Below are 20461 nucleotides of genomic sequence, written 5' to 3' on the forward strand. Positions count from 1 at the left end.
GCTTAAAGTCTAATGATCTATTAAAAGAATTATTTTATACTGCTAATTGCAGAAATTATTCTATTTAAGAGATTTGGTTTTACATAGAAAATTATAATACAAATTTTCTTAATAAAGAAAAAGTTTTTTCCACTTTATAAGATTTAGTTGCTCTTTTAACTTTTTTACTACTAAATAAATTTAATTCAGTAGTTATCTGATTTAAAAAAGTTAAAAAAACTTTAGTTTACATAAATCTGATCTTTAAAATAAAAAAACAAAAAAACTTAGTTCAATGAAATAATAATTATTGAAAAGACAAAACAGAAATTTGTTAATGAGAAATTTTAGTGAACCATTGTAAAACAGTTTTATTTTTCGAAAATTTTGATTTAAAAATTCAAGTTATTAATAATTAAAACAAAATTAATATTTTTAAGTTCTCAAATGGCTTGGTGTCATCTCAAATTACAACTGATTTCAAAAATATCAAGATATTAAAAAAAATCTATGAACACATAATATCAAATGTTCGAGACTTCTACTACGTTTTTTTAGTAGATTTCTTTTGGATAACAGCATAGGTTGCTTCAACTACTTCTTCCATTGTCTTTACATCTATACATAAAATTATTTTAATACTATTGGTTAAGGTTGTGTTAAAAGCGTTTGTTTAGTCATATAAAAATTTAGTGAAACCAGTCATAAAAGGTTTTTTTGGTGATACTTTATCATTTCTTGTTATAGTTGTTTTAAAAACTTAAAAATGTTATTAATACAAAGTTTGTTAAACTACGATAACAATCTTTTAATTAAGCCTTTGATAAATTGATTTACTTGTTATAAATATAAAGTAAAATACTCGTACTGATTTTATATATTATTTTTAAAGTTTTAAAAATTATTACTATTGAATGAAATACAAAAAGTAAACTTTCATTTGATTTAAAAAAAAATTCTAAAAAACTAATTAAAATAAACAAACAAAACTTAACTTTATTATGCAAATCTTCATATTTTTTTATTTTAAAGTAGCAGTAAACTGAAAAGTCTTAATAAAAAGATAAGATAATGTTTTATTAAAACATATTTAATAGATAAGTTTAGCTAGTGGTTTTCAATGTTTTATAAACTACACAAGGTTGATCATTGTATGAAAAGTCTGTGCATTCTAGATTGCTAAGTAGAATTTTATTTTAATTAAAACTAAAACTACTCTGTAACATATGTTTATCACAACAAAAACTTTTTGTTTTTTTTTGCATAAGAAGTAGGAGTTTAGTAGTTTTAAGATGAGGTAAGCAAGCATCTTTTAAAATATTCTTCGATAATTACTAAATAAACTGTATCAATAATAAAAAGAGCACTACCCTTAAAAAAACCATTTGTAACTTTAGTTTAGATAATTTATCATTTTTTTAACCTTGTGTAATTACGTCTTAATCATTTTACAGAAACGGTTTAAACTTATCATTTTACATTTAAGAAAGAACTTGGTACATTTAAAAAGCTTTAGGTATTTAATACATTTTTAATTAAAAATATAGGGATTTTAAGTTACAAATGGTTTTTGAATGCTACAAAATTTCTTCCGACAATAAGAAACTTTTGTTAAAGTTTAGAATAAAATTAAACTAAAAAGTTACGACAAATTAATCAGAAGAATCAAGTTTACAAGAAAATAAAAACAACTATGTACTATTTTGAAGAAAGTTGTTGACATAATCTAAATACAATAACAAAAAAATTATTATAAGGTTATTTACGTTAAAAAAGTAGTTAAGTTAATAAATCTATTTACTATATGGATATTGATTAGCACAGCTTCTAAAAATAAAATTTTATAGAGTTTCTTTAGTCTAACAGTTATAAAAAAGGCTTAATTTATAAAAACTTAAATTTTAAAACAACGTTACAGCTGGCAGATAAAACATTTCCAAATAGCAGTCATGATAAAAAGCAATCGTTTTAAGCTTAACTTTATTCTAAATCTAACTAGTCGAGTAAAAAAGCTACCCACCTCTGTGCTTAAGTATAAACAATAATAAGAATATTAGTTATAACTATAAAAATAAACCTTTTTAACCCGTCGAACTAAAATAAGTAAAAAACTTTTTAATACGTAAAAGAAAGAAAACAAACTTAAAAACAGTTTAACAGTAGTAATTATATTAAAAAATTCTGAATAACGAAATCTTCGTTAACATTATAACTTGCATAAAATAAATTTTTATAAGTTATTACCAGTTAAAATCGAAAAAAAACTCAAACAGTTTGTATTTATAAATATGATTAAAAAATTGTTATTGATAAACTTATTAAAAATAGGTTAAAGCTTTAAACATTTTTTAATTATTTGATCTTAGTTTTATTTTTATGTAAGTAAAAACTTCACAATATAAACTATATACTAAAAATACATATTTCATAGTTTATACTAGTTTTATTGCCTGTACTAGAGTTGTATATTTTTATTAGACTAAACAAAAAACAAGTTTTACAGTCTTGATAAAGAAAAGTTAACTATTTAAGACAGTAAAACTAAAAAGTAACGAGAATTTTAATCTTAAATGTTATTTGTTCTGAGTAATTAGTTTTGAGTGAACTAATTGTTATCAGTTCTGAGATGTGGAGAACCCTTTAGTAAATAGTTTTTTTTTATTATTATTTGGAATTATACTTTTGGATATTGCTAAAAAAGTTGTATATATCACTAAAATATAGTAATTTAAAGTAACTATCAACCTTAACGTTTTATAAACATTTTTATCAAATTTTGTTTTTAATATTATAGTCTTAATTATTACATCTAAATAATAAAGAATTTTATTTTTCTTACAATTTGGATTTAAAAAAAGTTTTTTTGTTAATTTCAACTGTCATAACTTTAATTGCCAGTAACTCAATTTTGTATTTGAGGTAGAGCCCTTATTAAATAAGTTTTCTTAAGTCTTATATACTTTTACCGAAGACAGGTCAAAAATGCACGAACACTTTTTCGCACAAAGGGTCAAATATGCACAAAGAGAAAATTTTGCACCAAGCTCACTTTTGCACGAAGACAATTTTGCACAAAGGGCCGCTTTTGCACGAAGGGTCATTTTCGCACGAGAGTAAAAAAAAAACTGACCAAGGGTAAAGGTTAGGAATAACAGTTAAAGTATAAAAAATGTTAACGAGAACAAAAGATAAAAAAAAAAAAACGACCAAGGGTTAGGATTAACAGTGATAGTAAAAAAAAAGATTAAAAAAAAAGAAAAAAATAAAAAAGAAATAATAATAACAAAATTCAACCCGTGCAAAAGTGTCTTCGTGTAAAAGTATACTCGTGCAAAAGTATCCCTTCGTGCAGATTTGACACCTACCCATTTTTACCGGTGAATTTGTTAAAATTAGACTCATGGTCATTCAATACACATAGCATTAACAATAGATAGTTTTATAAAAACTCATATTTGTTAAGTCAACTACGACAGCATGTGCATCAAAAATTAGTTTAACAGGTATGTTTTCTTATTTTACAGGATTATCAAAAGATGAGTTCGTTTTACAGACTTCTTTAGATTTTTTTTGTAATAAATACACCTGAAGCATTATAAATTTTTATTTTAGTAAAAATTCAATTTTTACTAGTCTTATAAGCACAAACTTTTGAGAGTTTAAGAGTAACTACTTCTTTAAAGGATAATAAAGAAATTTAGTTTAGTGGCTTAGCGAGTTTAAATCAAGTTTTTTTTAGAAAATACTTTAAGTATGTAATATTTTGTAATGCTAAACAAAAAATTAAATAGCAAGTAGTTTTTTTAACTATCAACTCTATACCTTTTTCATCTAAGTTGTAAATTGGATTTTGCTTTTCTATTTTCTCAGTCTCTGTTAAAGTAAAAGACATTAAATTAATGCCTATGGTAACAAAATACATCATTTGTTCATATTTTTAGTTTTACTTAATATTATGTAAAATGAGCTGTTCACTCCTATAAAAAATACTTTGTATCTATTTGTTTTGTAAATTAAATAAGAAAACAAAAAAAGTTTACATATTTACTTCTAAATTTAAAGAATTGTAGATAATTGTTACTATAAGAAGAAATTAAACATATTAAACAAATTTAATCTTTTAACTTTAAATATCAAGTTTACAGTTGTCAACTTATAAATAATTAAGGATAATTATACAACTTGAAATATTTTTTAATTCTATTATCGAAACAGTGTTTCACTCAAACGAGGTCTTCAGTGGAAAAATAACGCGTAAAAACTAAAGAGACACTAGGCTTATCTTAAAATAAAAATAAAAATTAGGTATTCAAACAAAAAATATCAAACTATTTTATCATAAGTATTAAAACAGTTAGGCGATGTTTTTTTTTACTTTAATAAATTTCCTAGTATTTTTAAAACTTTTGTTGAATTAGTTTTATCTTGTTTATTTTTGTATCAATTTTCAGTTTTAATTAAAGATAAGCTTAATGTCTTCTTAAATGTTTACATAAATTTCCAGATTTCATTAACTACTTAAGATCTCGTTCAAGTAAAACATTTTTTCCATAAAAAATTAAAATAGATTAAATTATACTAAAAACAAACATAAAGATAGCAGCTTTTCTCCTTAAGAATGTATTTAAATTAACTTTAAACTTATTTTTTTATTATTTTTTGGCTAATGTTAATTAAAAGTTAATTTCCAATGAATGATCGAATTCTTTGTCATTATTTGTTCCCGAAAAAGAAACTTAAGTTTATTTGCTTGTGATAATCGCGTAAGCGAGAAATAATTGAAAAGCAACAAACTCAATAGAACTTTTGTTTTATTTATATAAAAAATATAATCATGCTATGCGAAAATTATTAACAACCAAAAAAAAACTTTAATTTTTACAACATTTAGTTCTATACCATTCTATTAGTTACCTTTTTCGTCTATATTGTAAATTGGGTTTTCCTTTTCCAGCTTCTCAGTGCCTGTTAAAGTAAAAAAAAAAACATTATGTATGTTGCAATAAAATGAAAAACAAAACCAGACTTGTCAAACCTTTCGTTTCATTCGATATTGTGTAGATTGGGTTGTTCACTTCTAAAAAATAGCTTTAATTTGTTTGGTCTCGGTAATGTGCAGCTAAACCAAACTTGATATTTTTAAGTTTTAAGACTTTATTAATGAAACTTGTAGAGTTTTTTTTTATTAATTATAAACACTTTTAAGGTTTAGCTTAAAAAAACAGACAAACTTAAAAAATTTCAAGTTAAACAATAAAATTTAAACTTGTCTAAAAATATTTTATATCTAATAAATTATCATCACCTTCTAGTGAAAGATTGACTTCTTCGTCTTTAGGTGGTGCTGGAAAAATATAAATTATTGCAAACATACTGTATTTCGTTTTTAGTTTAATAGTTTGTGTCACTAAAATGAAAATTTCAATTACAGGGGCAACTTTAAAATATACGTTTAATTAAGTTAATTTAATAACATATCTATACTTTGAAAACTAACCTCAAAACTATTTACGACTATAACACTTTTCCAGTTTACACATAACCATTTATTAAACGGTTGAGTAAAACAACAGACTGTTGCTTCGTATGCTTGCTTTCGTGTTTAAGTTATTAAGAAAAACTATACTTTTATAAAAGTTTTTAGAGAGACAATCGATATTAAAATTTTTTATTAAAATATATTATAAAAACCTTTAACTGTTTTGTTTTTTTACTTCTTTCATATATTTAATCAAACGTGTTCATACAATTTTTTTTCCACTTTAATTATAAAAGTAACAACCAATTAGTCTATAAATCTTAGTTTTCCAACAACAAATTTATTAAAAAGATAATTTTTAAGTATACGTTCTTAATTTAGCTTAACTTTTAGATATTTAAACTTTATACAGTATTTGATAACTATCAGGTTAAATAAATATCGAATATAAATTAAAAACTGTAAAAAATTTTCTTTTCATAATTTTTCAATACCAAAGTTAATATTCATAACTTTCAAATAGTAGCTTTAGTTTATTTAACATAAGAATACCACTCTTGAAACTTTTTAAGTGAAATATTTAAGAATAGAAAACTTATTTAAAGCTTAAAAATATAGTGTTATAAAATTTTTGTAGTGAAAAACTACTTGAATTTCTCTTTTTAACACTTAAATCTTTCATTAATATCAAAAGTGGTAGACAGCATCATTAATTTTAAAAGGTTTTAATTTATATTCGTTTTTAATTTAAAATTTTTAATTGATTATTTTAGATTTACTTAATAACCTATTTAAACTTGAACACAAATTGTTTTTTTATAAACTGTTTTTAATTTATTGCTTTGATCGATTATGATATTAAATTTTATTTTATAAAAATGGACTTTATAATTTTTACATAGAAATAAAATGAGTAGCAGGATTTTTCCATTTAGAATCAAAAATACCTCTACTTGAGCAGTATTTTTTGTTTTTTATGAAGACAAATATGATAAAAAGAACTATCATAACGGTACAACCACTAATTATGATGTATAAATAAAATTCTTTTGTTTCTTTTTCAATTCTACCTGTATATTTACAATTTTTATTTTGATAACTAACTTTTATTCTTTAAAATGTATTATAGTTCAACAAATTATAATTATTTATAAACTTATTCAACAAACAAATGTAATAAATTTAATAGTAAAAAAGTGATGGTTTTAATATAGGTGATACCAAAGGTTTAAGTTCAAAACTATGAAATGGTCATTTTTCAAGGAAAAAATACACCTGAACTTTTGTTTACAAGTATAAGCAACTTTTAGTTTGTATAAACAATAAACTGTATCAGAAGCATTTTTTTGTTAAATGAATTCTGTAAATTTTTTACTTTTTTACTGTATTTTATATATATATGTATCTTTAGCGAAGCATACTTTTAAATAGATATAAATAAATAATATATGTTATTGCTATAAGATAAAATAAAAATTCTGAAAATGTTCTATTAATAAGTTCATCGTCAAAGAAATTCATATGATTTTATTCTTTTTCATTAAAACTTTTTAACAATTTTTGATGAAATATAATATTATTTTTTTAATCTTAATGAACTAGAAATTAAATTTTTAATTTTCTTTCATGGATTTTATTTATATAAAAGTCTTAATGTTACCTAGTTATAAACCGTTTTTATTTTTTCCAGTGTCCAAGAAAATGAGAACTCCTTTGTTCAGACAGTAGATAATAATTTATAGGTATAACAAAATTATTGTAAAAAGTACAATATTGCTTTTACTGTCTTAAAAATGAACAAATAAAACGCTTTCAGTTCACTAGTACTTTCGTTTTTACAATAATTGGTGGATCATACCTAAATAAATATATTTTTCTTTGTTGAGTTTATTTACCAACTAATTAAAAGAATGATAAAATCTGTACAAGAAAACATAATGAAAGCTAGGTAAATACTTATACATCTCCCCCCAGATTTTATCACCAAGGAGATGAAACGACACGTCTAGCTAACAAAACAAATTATTTACAAAATTGCAAACTTAAATACAGTTTTCTGTGCTAACATCAACGAAACAACACTCAAAACGAACGTAAATCACTAAAATGTTACAATAAACATAGTTACAATTTGTACAAAAACATTAATTTTAACAACAGTTTAAACAGGTTTGTATGTACCGCTTTCGGCATCATAAATCTTTCTCCGGGTTCTTACACGACCGGAACGACGCAGTTCATTTTCTGGAAACACTCCATCGTCATTAAGATTTCTTTCAAATACCCTAGATTTATCATTAGGGTCCAAACGAGACAATACACCATTTTTCTGATTTGTAGAGGATTGGCTTTCATCAGTGCAATTTGAGTCCTCAGGTGAAAGGAAGGTAGCTGGTTTCGCTTTGCAAATTTTGTCAAAGTTATCTCCAGCTTTGAAACGTATTCCTTTATGGGAGCGCACACAATCAAAACTTTCCTTGGAATCTTTTCTCTCATAGTTGCCAGAAAAAACCAACTTCTGCGTTGGTATGTTTGCTTTTCTAAGATAAGGGATACTATTTTGAGATTTGCAAATAGGAGGATTAAATTTTCTTAAAAACTTTCGATTTCGTACTGTTAAGCGACCTGATCCATCAATCTTGACAACATACTGATGATAGTCTTTTAGTTCTACTATTACACCACTTTTCCCCCACTTGTTAGGGAAGTTACCTGCTTGATTCTGTATCATGACATGATCACCGCAATTCAATGGTGGCAATAATCTTGTGTGCTCACTTAAATTCTCGAGAGACTTAACATAACGAGACCTAAGAGCTTCTTCCTTTTTACTCCATGCGTTACGCCAAATGTTTAAGATCTGCGGGTTATTGTAAGCCATAATACTCTTCCTGAGGTAAGGCAAGGAGTCCTTTAAATTTCTTCCAAGAAGGATCTGTGCAGGTGATAGTTTGCATCCTGGATCAGGCGTGTTTCTCTGCGTAAGTAAAGCTTGTACCATTTTGTCATTATTTAGTTCACCATTTGAACAAACATTCTCCATTAACAATCGCTTAGAAGCCTTTACTGCTAATTCCGCCCTACCGTTTGACACTGGATGATATGCAGATGACATGCGATGGTGTATACCCCATCGTTTCAGAAAATCTTTGGTAACTTTTGCAGAAAACTCTGGACCTCCATCAGAAGATATTTCAACTGGAACACCAAAAGTCACAAAAATACGACGCAAAGCTTTACACAGCCTTTTTGAACCAGAATCATTTGTACCCAATTTGATTCTTTGTTGTTCTGTCCATCCTGAAAGTCTGTCGGCAGCTACAAAATAATACCAACCTTTGAACTGAAAATAATCACAAACAATTGACTCAAAAGGAACCTTTGGAATCAATGGTTCAATTGGAGGTAGGCGAGGATTGCTTGGTGCAATTAAGTTGCAACTATTGCAATTTTCCCGACAGCCTTGAATGTCATTTGTTATTCCCGGCCAATAAACAATCGATTTTGCTCGCTCGTTCATTGCAGTGACTCCTTGATGAGCAGAATGCAACACTCTTAAAACCTCTTTTCTTAATGATGGAGGAATAACAATTCTATACACATCATCCTGAAGTATACTGCTAGGTGATAGAAGCTTATTATGATCAAGTTCTCGTTTACGATCACCACACATAATGACCCCATCCATCATAAACAAAGAATAGCGAACTATCCAAAACTCATGCAATTCTAATGGTAGGTGGTCTTTGGTCTCTGGAAAACCAGCTTGAACATAATGAATAAGCTTCATCATTTCTTTATCTTATAAAGTTTCTTCTTTAACTCGGTCAAAAGTCACAGCTTGAAAATTGTCACCTACTTGATTACTTGCAATGATACACTCACTGTCTGGCAAACGTATTCCAGCTAAAATTTCAGAAGCACTTATCTCAACTTCATCTTTTGTTTTATGTACGGTTACCACTGGATGACGTGACATTGCATCTGGAGCAAGGTGTAGTTTACCAGGTTTATGTAGAATCTTGAATCGCCATAAAAGACTTCTCTGCTTTAACCGGAAAAGGCGGAGGTTTGCAATTTCATCAAGTGTTCTGTCTTCAAATAATTTAACCAGTGGTTTGTGATCAGTCAGAACCAACAAATTATCACATCCTTGTGTGAAATACCGTGATTGCTCAAGTGCCCATACAATTGCAAGGCTTTCTCCCTCTACCGCAGCATAACGTGATTCAGAAGGTCTAAGAAAGCGAGAGCCTGCTAAAACAATACGCCATCCGGTTTGACAACATCCTGGCACAGCAGACTTACAAGAGCAATGTTTCTGCGACAAAAAGTAACCAATAACAGTTGTAGACCAGTCTGGCTGTATACAAGTGGGCTTTCCCAAATCAAAAATTTGTATTCCCTTTGTTATGGCTGCAACTATAGCTTCTCTTGATTTGTAGAATGTATCATCTAGCTCATCATTCCAGTAAAATTTAGTTTTTGGACTTAATAATGGCTTAAACACAATCATCAAAGAAGTCAATTGGTTGTAGTGTGAAACTTGGTGCACTAAACCAAACCATGATCGCACATCTGTTATTGACTTTGGTATAGGAAAATCTCTAATAGCGTTTATGAACTTTTCTTGTGGCTTAATTTCAGATTTCGTAATAGTAAAGCCAGCAAAATCTATTTCTTTTTGTGCAAATTGAAACTTTTCAGGATTGAGTACAACTCCATTTTTTCCCATTAAATCTAAATAGTCAATCATACGCCACCAATGATCAGCCAACTTCTCATCCCATAAAACAGTGTCATCAACGCATTTTGTCTTTCTAGGTATGTCTATTATGATTTCATCATACCTGCGCGTATATGCATCTCCACTTGCCAAATAACCTTGTGGTGCTACTTTGTAGTAGTACCTCCCCCATGGAGTGAGAAATGTTGTGAGATGATGATCTTCTGGACGAAGTGGTACTGAATGAAACCCATTCCATGCATCGGTCACACTTTTCCAGGTGTTTGCAGGAATTTCACATACTTGAATGAATGGAGGCTTTACATGATGTGTTTCTCGTACACAATACTTATTTAAAGGTGAAAGGTCAACAACTCTTCTACAGCTACCATCAGCTTTAGCAACCACAACCATACGATGTACCCAAGTAGACGGAACACCAACTGGAGTCTTACCAAGCACACCTAATCGAGTATCCCTATCCAAAGTATCTTTTACTTCATTTTCCCAATGTTTTGGAATTGGGGAAGCAGTTGATATTGCTTTTGGAATGGCATCTGGGTCAATATGAATTTTCAAAGGTGGACCTGTCATTTCTGGAAGCAATTGGTGAGTACATTTATTAAATGTAGATGATGCGTACCTATCTAAAAGCCATTCTCTCATCTTTTGATTGTTTGCAGGAATGCAAGCAAATGGCAACTCCTTTGGCCTATCAGGGGGAGGAGTTCTAGGTATACAATAACAAGTTTGCTGTTCTTCATGGACAGTGCAGGATTCAATGGTCGCACCAATACGAGGAAAATCATGATTTATTATGCCAAGTGTTATGCAGGCATTTCTTGAAAGGAAAAACCTGTCAGTACATGGGCTTATATATACCATTTCTTTTGCAACATGAACTTTACCTTGTACATCTTTAGCCATTAGTTCCATAAATATAGCACCAGTTACTTTGATCTGTTCTCTGTTGGCCGCTAACATTTTCCTTTTAACTGGTATAAGACTTGACTTCTTAAAACCATGTTTGAGGTAACTATTAAGGTCCCATAAGCATGACTGAGCACCCGTATCTGTTACAACGTTAATTTTGCAATAATTTTGTCTAGGGCATTTTATATTCATCTGAGTGTATGCTTGTTCATCAATAGAAGCTTTTAATTGAATTGTTGGATGTTTCAGTGACACTGATGCTTTCCATCCATTCAAACAATCAAAGACGTAATGATCAAGTTTTACTGCACTATCATTAACATCAACTGACTCATCAAAATTTTGTGTATATGATCCACCAACTAGAAGTGCATTCGTCTCATCTGCACAATTGTTGTCACCATGATAAACTTTTTTCCTGGATTTAATCCAGCATTGCTTACATGTAGAACACTCAATATACTTGTTATTTTTCCTGCTCCAAATAAATTTTGTAGATGTTTTACTACATATATTACAAGTTATTTTACCACTTGGTCGTTTTGTAATTTTCCTAAAGGATTTGTACGAGGAAACTGAGGCAGTAACAGCAGGTTGTGTCATTGCATCACGTGCCATCTCTTTTGCTTCAATAAAACCAATTGTCTCATTGACATCTTTCTCGTCTAAACTACCCCATCCTAACACCTCTTTGCGTATATCCTCATCAGCTAAACCGGTTACCATGACATCTTTAAGGATAATGTCTGTGAAATCTATCATTTGGTTACAGCCATCCTTTGGGCATTTACATGAGTACGAGCATGTACTAGCTTTTCCCTTTAAACGGGCAGCAAATGATCTCGTGTTTTCAGTCAAATCCTGTCTTGTACTAAGAAAGTCTGATCGTCGTACAACAACTGAAACAAGAATAACTGCAAGCTGCTTGATCATCCTTAAAAGCTCTTGCTCACTTAAATTTACTACATCATTATGTCCCTTCAAAATAGCATCGCCTAGATCTTCCTCACAGCACTGGTACAGTTGACGATGCTTTTCTACTTCTGTCATTTCCATACTATCTTTAAAAATAGTCCACTTTTGCAAAAATATGTTCCAACCCTCTTCATTGCAGTCTCTCCCTATTCGAGGACGGTCCATTTTTGGAGGCTTTGGTTTTGAAGAATTTGCATTAATGTGAACGTTGTTGTGAATGATAAGTAAAGAATCAGCTACAGAAGCATCAACGTCTGGTGTTTCATATGTGCAACACTCAAGAGGGCATTTAATTACAGGCATTGTAGATTCAATTCAGCAAGATTTTATCATAAATAAATATATCTTTCTTTGTTGAGTTTATTTACAAACTAATTAAAAGAATGATAAAATCTGTACAAGAAAACATAATGAAAGCTAGGTAAATACTTATACAATACCATCAACAAAATGTCTTTAAAGGAATCAGCACCGGAGAAGTTAAATGCCTCAAAAGATTCAATGAATATGAAAAATATTTTAAAGAAAGTTTACTGAAACTAGAAAAGAAATGCATAAGATCCAATTTTAATCCCAAGTTAGTCAAAAGCCAGTTTGAAAAAGTTTGTTAACTTAACTCTTGTGAGAATTCAAATAAACTAAAAAAACAAAAGTCTAAGAATATACACTGGTCATCTCAATTTATAACTTTGTTATGATTCACGAAAGAAGAAAAGAAACTATTTACACTTGTAAAAACATCTTTCACAAAAACAAGTAGTACAGGTCAAATGCTGAATACATTTAGTTGTATAGCTAAAAAGAGAAGCAACGTACCTAATAATAAGAGCAAAAAATGCAAAAATTGTGCATTACGCGGAAAATACAGTAATTATAAAGACATGATTGATGAGAATAACTACATAAAAACAGTTGAAAACAGAATAATAAACATAAAACCAAAATTAATCTGTAAAAGTTACGGGATATATTCTGCTCAGTGTACAATATGCAAGGAAATTTATGTAGAACAGACTAGAAACAGTTTTAACGTAAGATGGAATGCACACAGAAACAACTGGAAAAATTTCAAAAGAAATTTTAACTTGGTTTGTAAAGGAGACAAATCTGCATTATTTAAGCACTACTTTGAGAATCATCATAATGATATTGAGAATATGGGATTGGACAATGCCTTTAAGATAATGTTTTTAAAACAACCCGAATTTAAAATTTTAGACTATAAAGAAAGTTTATGGATAAAAAGTTTAAATGCAAAAATTAACTTAAATAAAACAGTTTATAAAGATTTAATATTTTAGAACTTGATATTTTAGGAAAAGAGCATTTTTGTACATTGTGTTTTGGCTTGTTTACTTGTATGCATTTATGAGTTGTTAGTCAGTAGAATCTTAGTTTTTAAAAAAGTTTTGTATGATAATATAAAATATTTATAAATTTATATAGCCTAAAAACTTAAGTTTTAACTTTTATTTAATTTTGTTTTCTTTATAAACTAGTCACTATTAATTGTGTTTTATATTTTCAGCCGTTTATCGCTTGATAATGTTTTAATAAACGAAAGTACTAGTGAATTAAAAGCGTGTTATTTGTACATTTTTAAGACTGTAGAAGCAATATTGTACTTTTTACAATAGTTTTGTTACCTAATTAATGAGAAGTAAAACAAAAACCTTCATAGATTTTTCTATTTATCTTTAGTTTGATGTCTTGTAAATTACTAACAAGTAGCTTACATTAGTTTTTTAATCGTTAGATTAGTTTTTATATTAGATTATCAATCAAAGTTTTATTTTTATTTTTTTAATAAAATGTTGTATAACAACTATTAACAAATAACTTTGAATATTATATTTTAAAATGAAAACCATTGTCTAGCAGATATTGAATTGTACTTTATCTTTTAATTACTAAACTAATTAAGGCTTGCCAAAAAATATGACAAATACATAATAGACTAACTTTAGTAAATTAGAGTTTATTATGAACACATTTTATTATTTGTTTGTACACTTATTAGCAACTTAACTTATATACTTTTATAATCATGTAGTCAAAAAATAGTTTAAATAAGTTTTAAATACTAAGACCTGAACAACTACATACTACTATGAAGTGAACTACATAAAATGATAAGCTAAAACGTACATCAGTGACACACGACAAGATTATATAAAATACTGTTTAAAACTTCAAATGTTACACAAACTTACCTACTAATATAAAAAGAATAAATTTAATGTTTTTTTTTTTTTTTAAATCTTTATTCTATTTAATTATATATTTTTTTTATATTTCACTTTGATTTGTATATAATAAAGTTTAGGTAAGTAAAAAGAATATTTAGTTTGAAACCTAAATAAACAAATACTAAAATTTAACTAATCTTTGTAGATTTTTAAAACATTAGCTGTTAGTTGTGTTTTCTAATAGAAAATCAAAACAGATATTTTGGATTATAATAAAACTAAATTTGAATAGTATACTTGTTCCAGTATGTTTCAACTTTATTAAAACTACGTTTAACTGTTTTAATCAACAGAGAAATGTCATTAGCTTAAAAAGTTAACTACTTTTCAAATTTGTTGTTATAACTTATGTAGTTATTTTATAAGAAGCCCCTTTTTGTACTCTATGAAAATAGTATTAAACAAAGTTTTATTTTACTTGTTAAACAGTTTAAAACCTGTTATATTGTTTTCTAACTGTAAAACTAAAATCAGATGAACTTTAGTGATAAGATATATTTTATTTACTTAATAATATATTTCCTGATAGCTTATTTACATTAGAAAGATAGCATATAACGAACCGTCAGCAGTACAAGTAAGGTTTTTTGGTAGAAAAATTCCATTTTTACAGAAAGAAGAAGAATTCCCCTTAATTATAAATCCTTTATCGCAGGTAACGTTAATACTTTCATTTAGATCAAAGTAATCTTTACTAGGAGAAAAAAATCCCTTTCCTATTAAATTTGGTTTACGATCGCACAGTTTTTCTGTATTTAGTAATTAATGTAATTAAAAAGCTTAGAACTGTTTGGTTACATTATTTTTAAAACATTTTTAATTATAAAAATTCAAATACATCGAGTTTTCAATTATTAACAACTTTAGCTATTTTCATAGATAAGGTATGCAAAAAGTAACACAGCAAAACTGCAATACATTTTTGCCAGCAAAATCAGAATATAGAAATAGTCATAGCTTAAAAATCTTATAGTTTTGGTATTGTCTGATAAGATTTAGTTTGTATGGTAGTATATAAATACTTATTAAAGCTGATGTATGATTAATGCGTTACTTAAAGAAAAATAAAACGATAAGCAAGCAGCCAATGCCTCACTAAACAGAAAAAGATAAGTAAATGCTTTTGTATCTCGCATTGTTTCTACTATAGTACTTTTAGAAAGATATCTTTTTGCTAGCTGTTTTAGAACATGATAAGTTAAGTAAACAAAAAGGATTTTTTTTATTAATAAAGTTTGCTCCCGGGTACACGAAAAGAGCTCTCGGTCATTGAGTCGCACACCAAACTTAAATCAAAGTTACAATGAGCTAAAAAAGAAACGCATCAGTCAAAATTTAACCTATAAGTAATAGAAAAACTCTATGAAACTATAAAAAGTGAGGCTCTCGAACTTTACAAATTTAAATAACTTTCTAAAAAAATATCCATGAAAATAAAAACACACATATAACAGTTGAGCATTTATCAAAAACTATTAATTTGACTAATAATTAAATAAGCAAGGTCATCTGACCATACAGACACATAAGGTACATATTATACATAAGGTAAATAGTTTTCTTTTCTATTCTTTCATTTCGTCTAATTTGTGGTTTTATTACTAAAGAATTAAATATTTAGATGATAAAAAAATTATGTTTAATAGCTCGTAAGAAAATGTGATGTACGACTCAATAACCGAAAGGTTCCTTTGTACACCAGGTCCTTAGACCAAACTTTTTGAGCACCTTTTACATCGTTCAATAAACAATATGTTTAACTTAATGTTTAATGGTACAGTATTTAATCTGCAATGTATTTAAATTAAAATTTTATCTTTATTTTCAGCAAATAATTCAATTTTTTATTAGTTTTATATAAAAAAGAAGTTGTAAAAATATTCGTTTAAAATTTTGGATTCTACTATAAACTTGTTTTAACTTATTAAAAACGTAAAAAGCTGTAGTATTAAAACATACGTTAAAATAAACTTATAACACAAAAAAACAATGCTTTATATTGAAAAAAAGGACAAAAAACAATCATAAAAAAAAAGAAGTCAGTCTACTATCAGTTTTACGATTTTTCATTTAAATATTTAGCTTTTTTTGATGAAACATAAAAAGATTTAGTGAATTTGTTTATTTAGATGAAATACGGGCTATTTAAATGTAATTCTTCACTAATATACTAATGAATAAAAAAATAACAGTTAAAAAATATGTTAAAACTATCTACAATCTAGACTGGACCAATGATATTAGTACAGTCACCTCTCGCGAATCTACGCACATTGTGTCCACAGAAAAATTGCGTAACTAAACAAGAGAACGTAACTAAACGACAGGTCGCAAATATAACTACTATATTGGATGTTTTCTTATGTTTTATTAACAAACACTACTTTGTATAATTGTAAATTCCTTTTGACTCTAACTTTTCTACTTTACTTCTTGTTTGCAGTATGATGTCAAGATTAAAATGTTTTAAGTCTAAAATACTTCAATCAATTGTGTATGTTATTCAAAAAATGTAAACTAAAATGTTTTTTTAAACTAGTGAAACTTTTAGCTAAGGTTATATGCTTACTATATGTTAATCATAATGCAATGTAACATATTATTTACGCACCATTTCGATTACCGAAAGGTTTTTTTTGTGCACCAGGTTTTAGGACCAAACATTTTTGATGCTTTTTTGCTGTTCAATAAACAACAACTTAAATTAAGATGAGTGTTTTTATTTATGTTAACTAAAACATAATAAATAGTTTTGCCCTTAGAAAAATAAAATGAGTGTAGTAAAATATTGAAACCGAACTTAGTTAAAAATAAACTTTTTTATTAATTAAAAAATAGTTTTTATTATCAAATGCTTTGTTAAAAAAATATTCAATAAAAATTTAAATTATATAGGTGAATATAAAAGCTAAAGTTTTCTCTAAAAAAGCATACCTTTTATAAAGTTCATATCTAAGTTTTAGAAAAATTTGGGTGATTTTACACCAAATTTTTAATATTAAAGATTAAAAAAATATTTTTGTGTTTTTGAGATTTCTAAAATGCGTTGCTTAACGAGATTGCGTAACCAAATCAGTGCGTTCAAGATTCGCGAAAGGTGACTGTACACTCAAAAATGACTATATTAAGATATAAAATTATAATTTACCTAATATTACACATGTAAAATTTTTATCCCTTTTAATATTATGTAGACTTTATTCAATTTGTTAACTTTATAATAAACTATCCTTCTGTTCATCCTGGAACCTTCTAAGATGGCTTTAGTTTTTTAAGTTAATAGGTACGTCTGTGATACTTAGAACTTATTTTTTGTGACATTTTAGAACTGTTATATAGTAGAATACTTACAAAACAACTTTAATAAAAACTTAAATATTCTTTGCTGTTACCTACCAATTATAAGCACAATAAGGACACGCAAAAGATGTCTTCGTAAATAAGTAAAGAATTTTTTTAAATGTAGTTTAACAAGTTTTAAAGTAGACCAATATGTACGTTTAAAAATTAAGATCTTTATTTTTTAATTTTAATCTAAAAAGTTATGCTAAAAAAATCATTTCTTATTAAATAATCATTAGTCTGTGATAAGTAGAATTTTTAGCAGTTTAAAAACAGATTATATTTTTTCTTACTACGAGACTAACACAGTTTGCAGAATTAATATAACAAAAGTTTTTGTATAAATGAATTTAAGCTAACGAATTAAAATAAGTTGTATGACTTTGATATTAAGTTTAAGACTAAGTATTTATTTTTGATATAATATGTACTTGTTGTTAAATCTGTAAATTAATTTAAGTCATATTTAAGAAATACACTAAAGTTAAGAAGGATTTATGATGAACATGTAGTCTTAACTTGTATTAAAATATTTTTTTAAGTCAAATATTTTTGTAAATATTAACTTTGTATAATTAATTTTCTTGTTTTTAAACTGTTGAAATCTGTTATACAATAAAGTAAAGCAACTACTTAATATTTAGTACAGGCTAAATACAATTTGTTAATTAATTAAAATTGTTTTAATTTATACAGTAAAAATATTGCAGTATAAATGATTCTAAAATAAACCATTTTAGATATGTGAAGACTTCAACAATTTAAACTTTAAAAATACTTTAAAAATTTTATTTAGTTATCATTTCTTTTAAATTTTTGTAAAAAAATATATGATATTTATAAAAAGCTAAGTTACCTGGCAATTTATTTACAAACTTGACTTCTATTGAACAAGGTACTTTAGGAAAGTTATCACTCAAAAAATATAAAGTAAAGTTATTTCGGCCCACTTTGTTGTAATTAAATACTGCTTTTTTTTCTGATCTTGTACCATAAAAGATACCATCATTTGGTTGGTATATATGATCCATAGTATAATTTATGGTTTTATTTGTACCATCAGAAAGTTCTGCAACCCATTGGCATGAGCTTGAAATAGAAGCTTTATATAAAGCAGGATTACTGTAATTTTTCACCCAGTAGTTTTCAAATCCACTAGTATATGAGTTGTTTACCCGACTTACATTAAAATGATCATTTTGACAAACTGTAGAAAAGTTAAATGATGAAACGATTAAATAAATAAAAAACTAGTAATTAAAATTTATATATTTTTTAAGAATTTTTTTTTTTTTAAATAAAATTTACATTCATACTAAAAACATTTAAAATTATCTTACTTGAAAATATGTTCTTGTTTGTTTTAAACTATAAACAAACTAGTTATTTTCTAAAAGTTGCTAAAAAACTATAAGAACAAAGTTGTAAGAGTTTTTATATACTTCAACTATTTGTTTTACTAATTTTAAAGTTGTTGGTGTTGTGAAGCAAAACAAAAAAACTTGGTACTTGTTTCTTTTAAATTGTAAAAATTTTCCGAAAACTGATTGAAAATTATTGAAACTATAATTAATTTTTTTAAATTTTCGTACAGAAAAGAAAACTAAATATGTTTAAATACATTGTTCAAATATTTAAAAATAAAAGACAAAACTTACAGTTTTCTGACTGGCTGTATAAAAAGTTTAAAACTAATATACATAATGATAAATAGATCATCTGTACTCCAATAAATGATTTCTATATTTACCAACGAATTTTAAAAGAAAATGTTTATTCTGTTTGATTGTGACTTTGATTAAAGTGAATCATCGTTTTGTTAACACGTGATTTCCACTTAGTTTTTTACGTCATATAGAGTATTCAAAAGGAGGAAGTTTAAACATATACCCAAGATTAATAGTTAATAAAAACGATATAATTGATATCTTAGTAGCAATTAAAAACTGTTTTTCAAACTTTTCAACAGACAAACTTGGATATCTAAAAAAAGTTAAAATTAAAATTTATATTTCGTAAAACAAAAAAAATAATTAAAAAATACAGTTTTGTATTGATATCTTAATTTACATGCACTAAAAATTTCCATTTTTAAATTAAGCTTGATAATCTATTAATTATCATTTAGAGTAGCTAGTTTGCTTGTTACATTTGAAATATATTAAAATAATAATAGCAAGGGAGTCATTAAAATAAAAATGATCATATTAAAAAAAAAAAAAGGTTTAATAAATTACACTCATAACGATTTTTAAGCAAAAAACCTGTGTTAATCTTTTTCTATTTTATAATTATAACATAAAAATCTAACACTTATGAATGTCTAAGTTTGCTTTATTTTTAATACGTATGTAAATTTTGAACGTTAAAAGCTTAAATGTGTGCAAAAATAAGAAAGACTAAGAAAAAATAAATGAAATAAAAATAACATAACAATTAATGAAAACTAACGTAAAAAAAGTATTTAAATGACTAAAAAAAAAAACGCTTTGTTTAAAAATATAACTTGTCATAATGTTGGTTAAGTTTTTAAAGTTAAAATCATTGTAGTTCCTGATGAAAAAGTTTTTAACTTATTTTGAGCTATCAAATTTAAAAAACTTCAAATATACATATATACTTATAATTTAGTTATAATGAGATAAAATATGCATATAGACACAAAAGAGAAAAAATAAAACAATTTGAAATTGTTACAATACTAGTCTGCTTAAAATAGAAAGTATATACACATAAATTAGCTAAGTACAACTTTATAATGATTAAACTATTTAACTT

General features: G+C 26.5%; 1 protein-coding gene across 1 annotated transcript; it reads right to left on the reverse strand.

The window, feature by feature from the left end:
* Positions 1-424: 424 nt before the first annotated feature.
* Positions 425-19462, reverse strand: LOC145844021 (uncharacterized). The gene is made up of 9 exons (XM_082951337.1): positions 19342-19462; positions 18540-18890; positions 14905-15090; positions 6406-6528; positions 5285-5323; positions 5015-5056; positions 4894-4944; positions 3802-3852; positions 425-597 (listed from the first exon to the last, which is right to left on the reverse strand). Exons 1-9 carry the CDS (start codon positions 19400-19402, stop codon positions 524-526), a joined length of 978 nt encoding a protein of 325 aa, XP_082807463.1. The 5' UTR covers positions 19403-19462; the 3' UTR covers positions 425-523.
* Between the last annotated feature and the right edge of the window lie 999 nt (positions 19463-20461).

Source organism: Thalia democratica, chromosome 1, assembly GCF_965202585.1.
Source record: "Thalia democratica chromosome 1, ktThaDemo2.hap1.1, whole genome shotgun sequence".
In the NCBI taxonomy this organism is placed as follows: Eukaryota; Metazoa; Chordata; class Thaliacea; order Salpida; family Salpidae; genus Thalia; species Thalia democratica.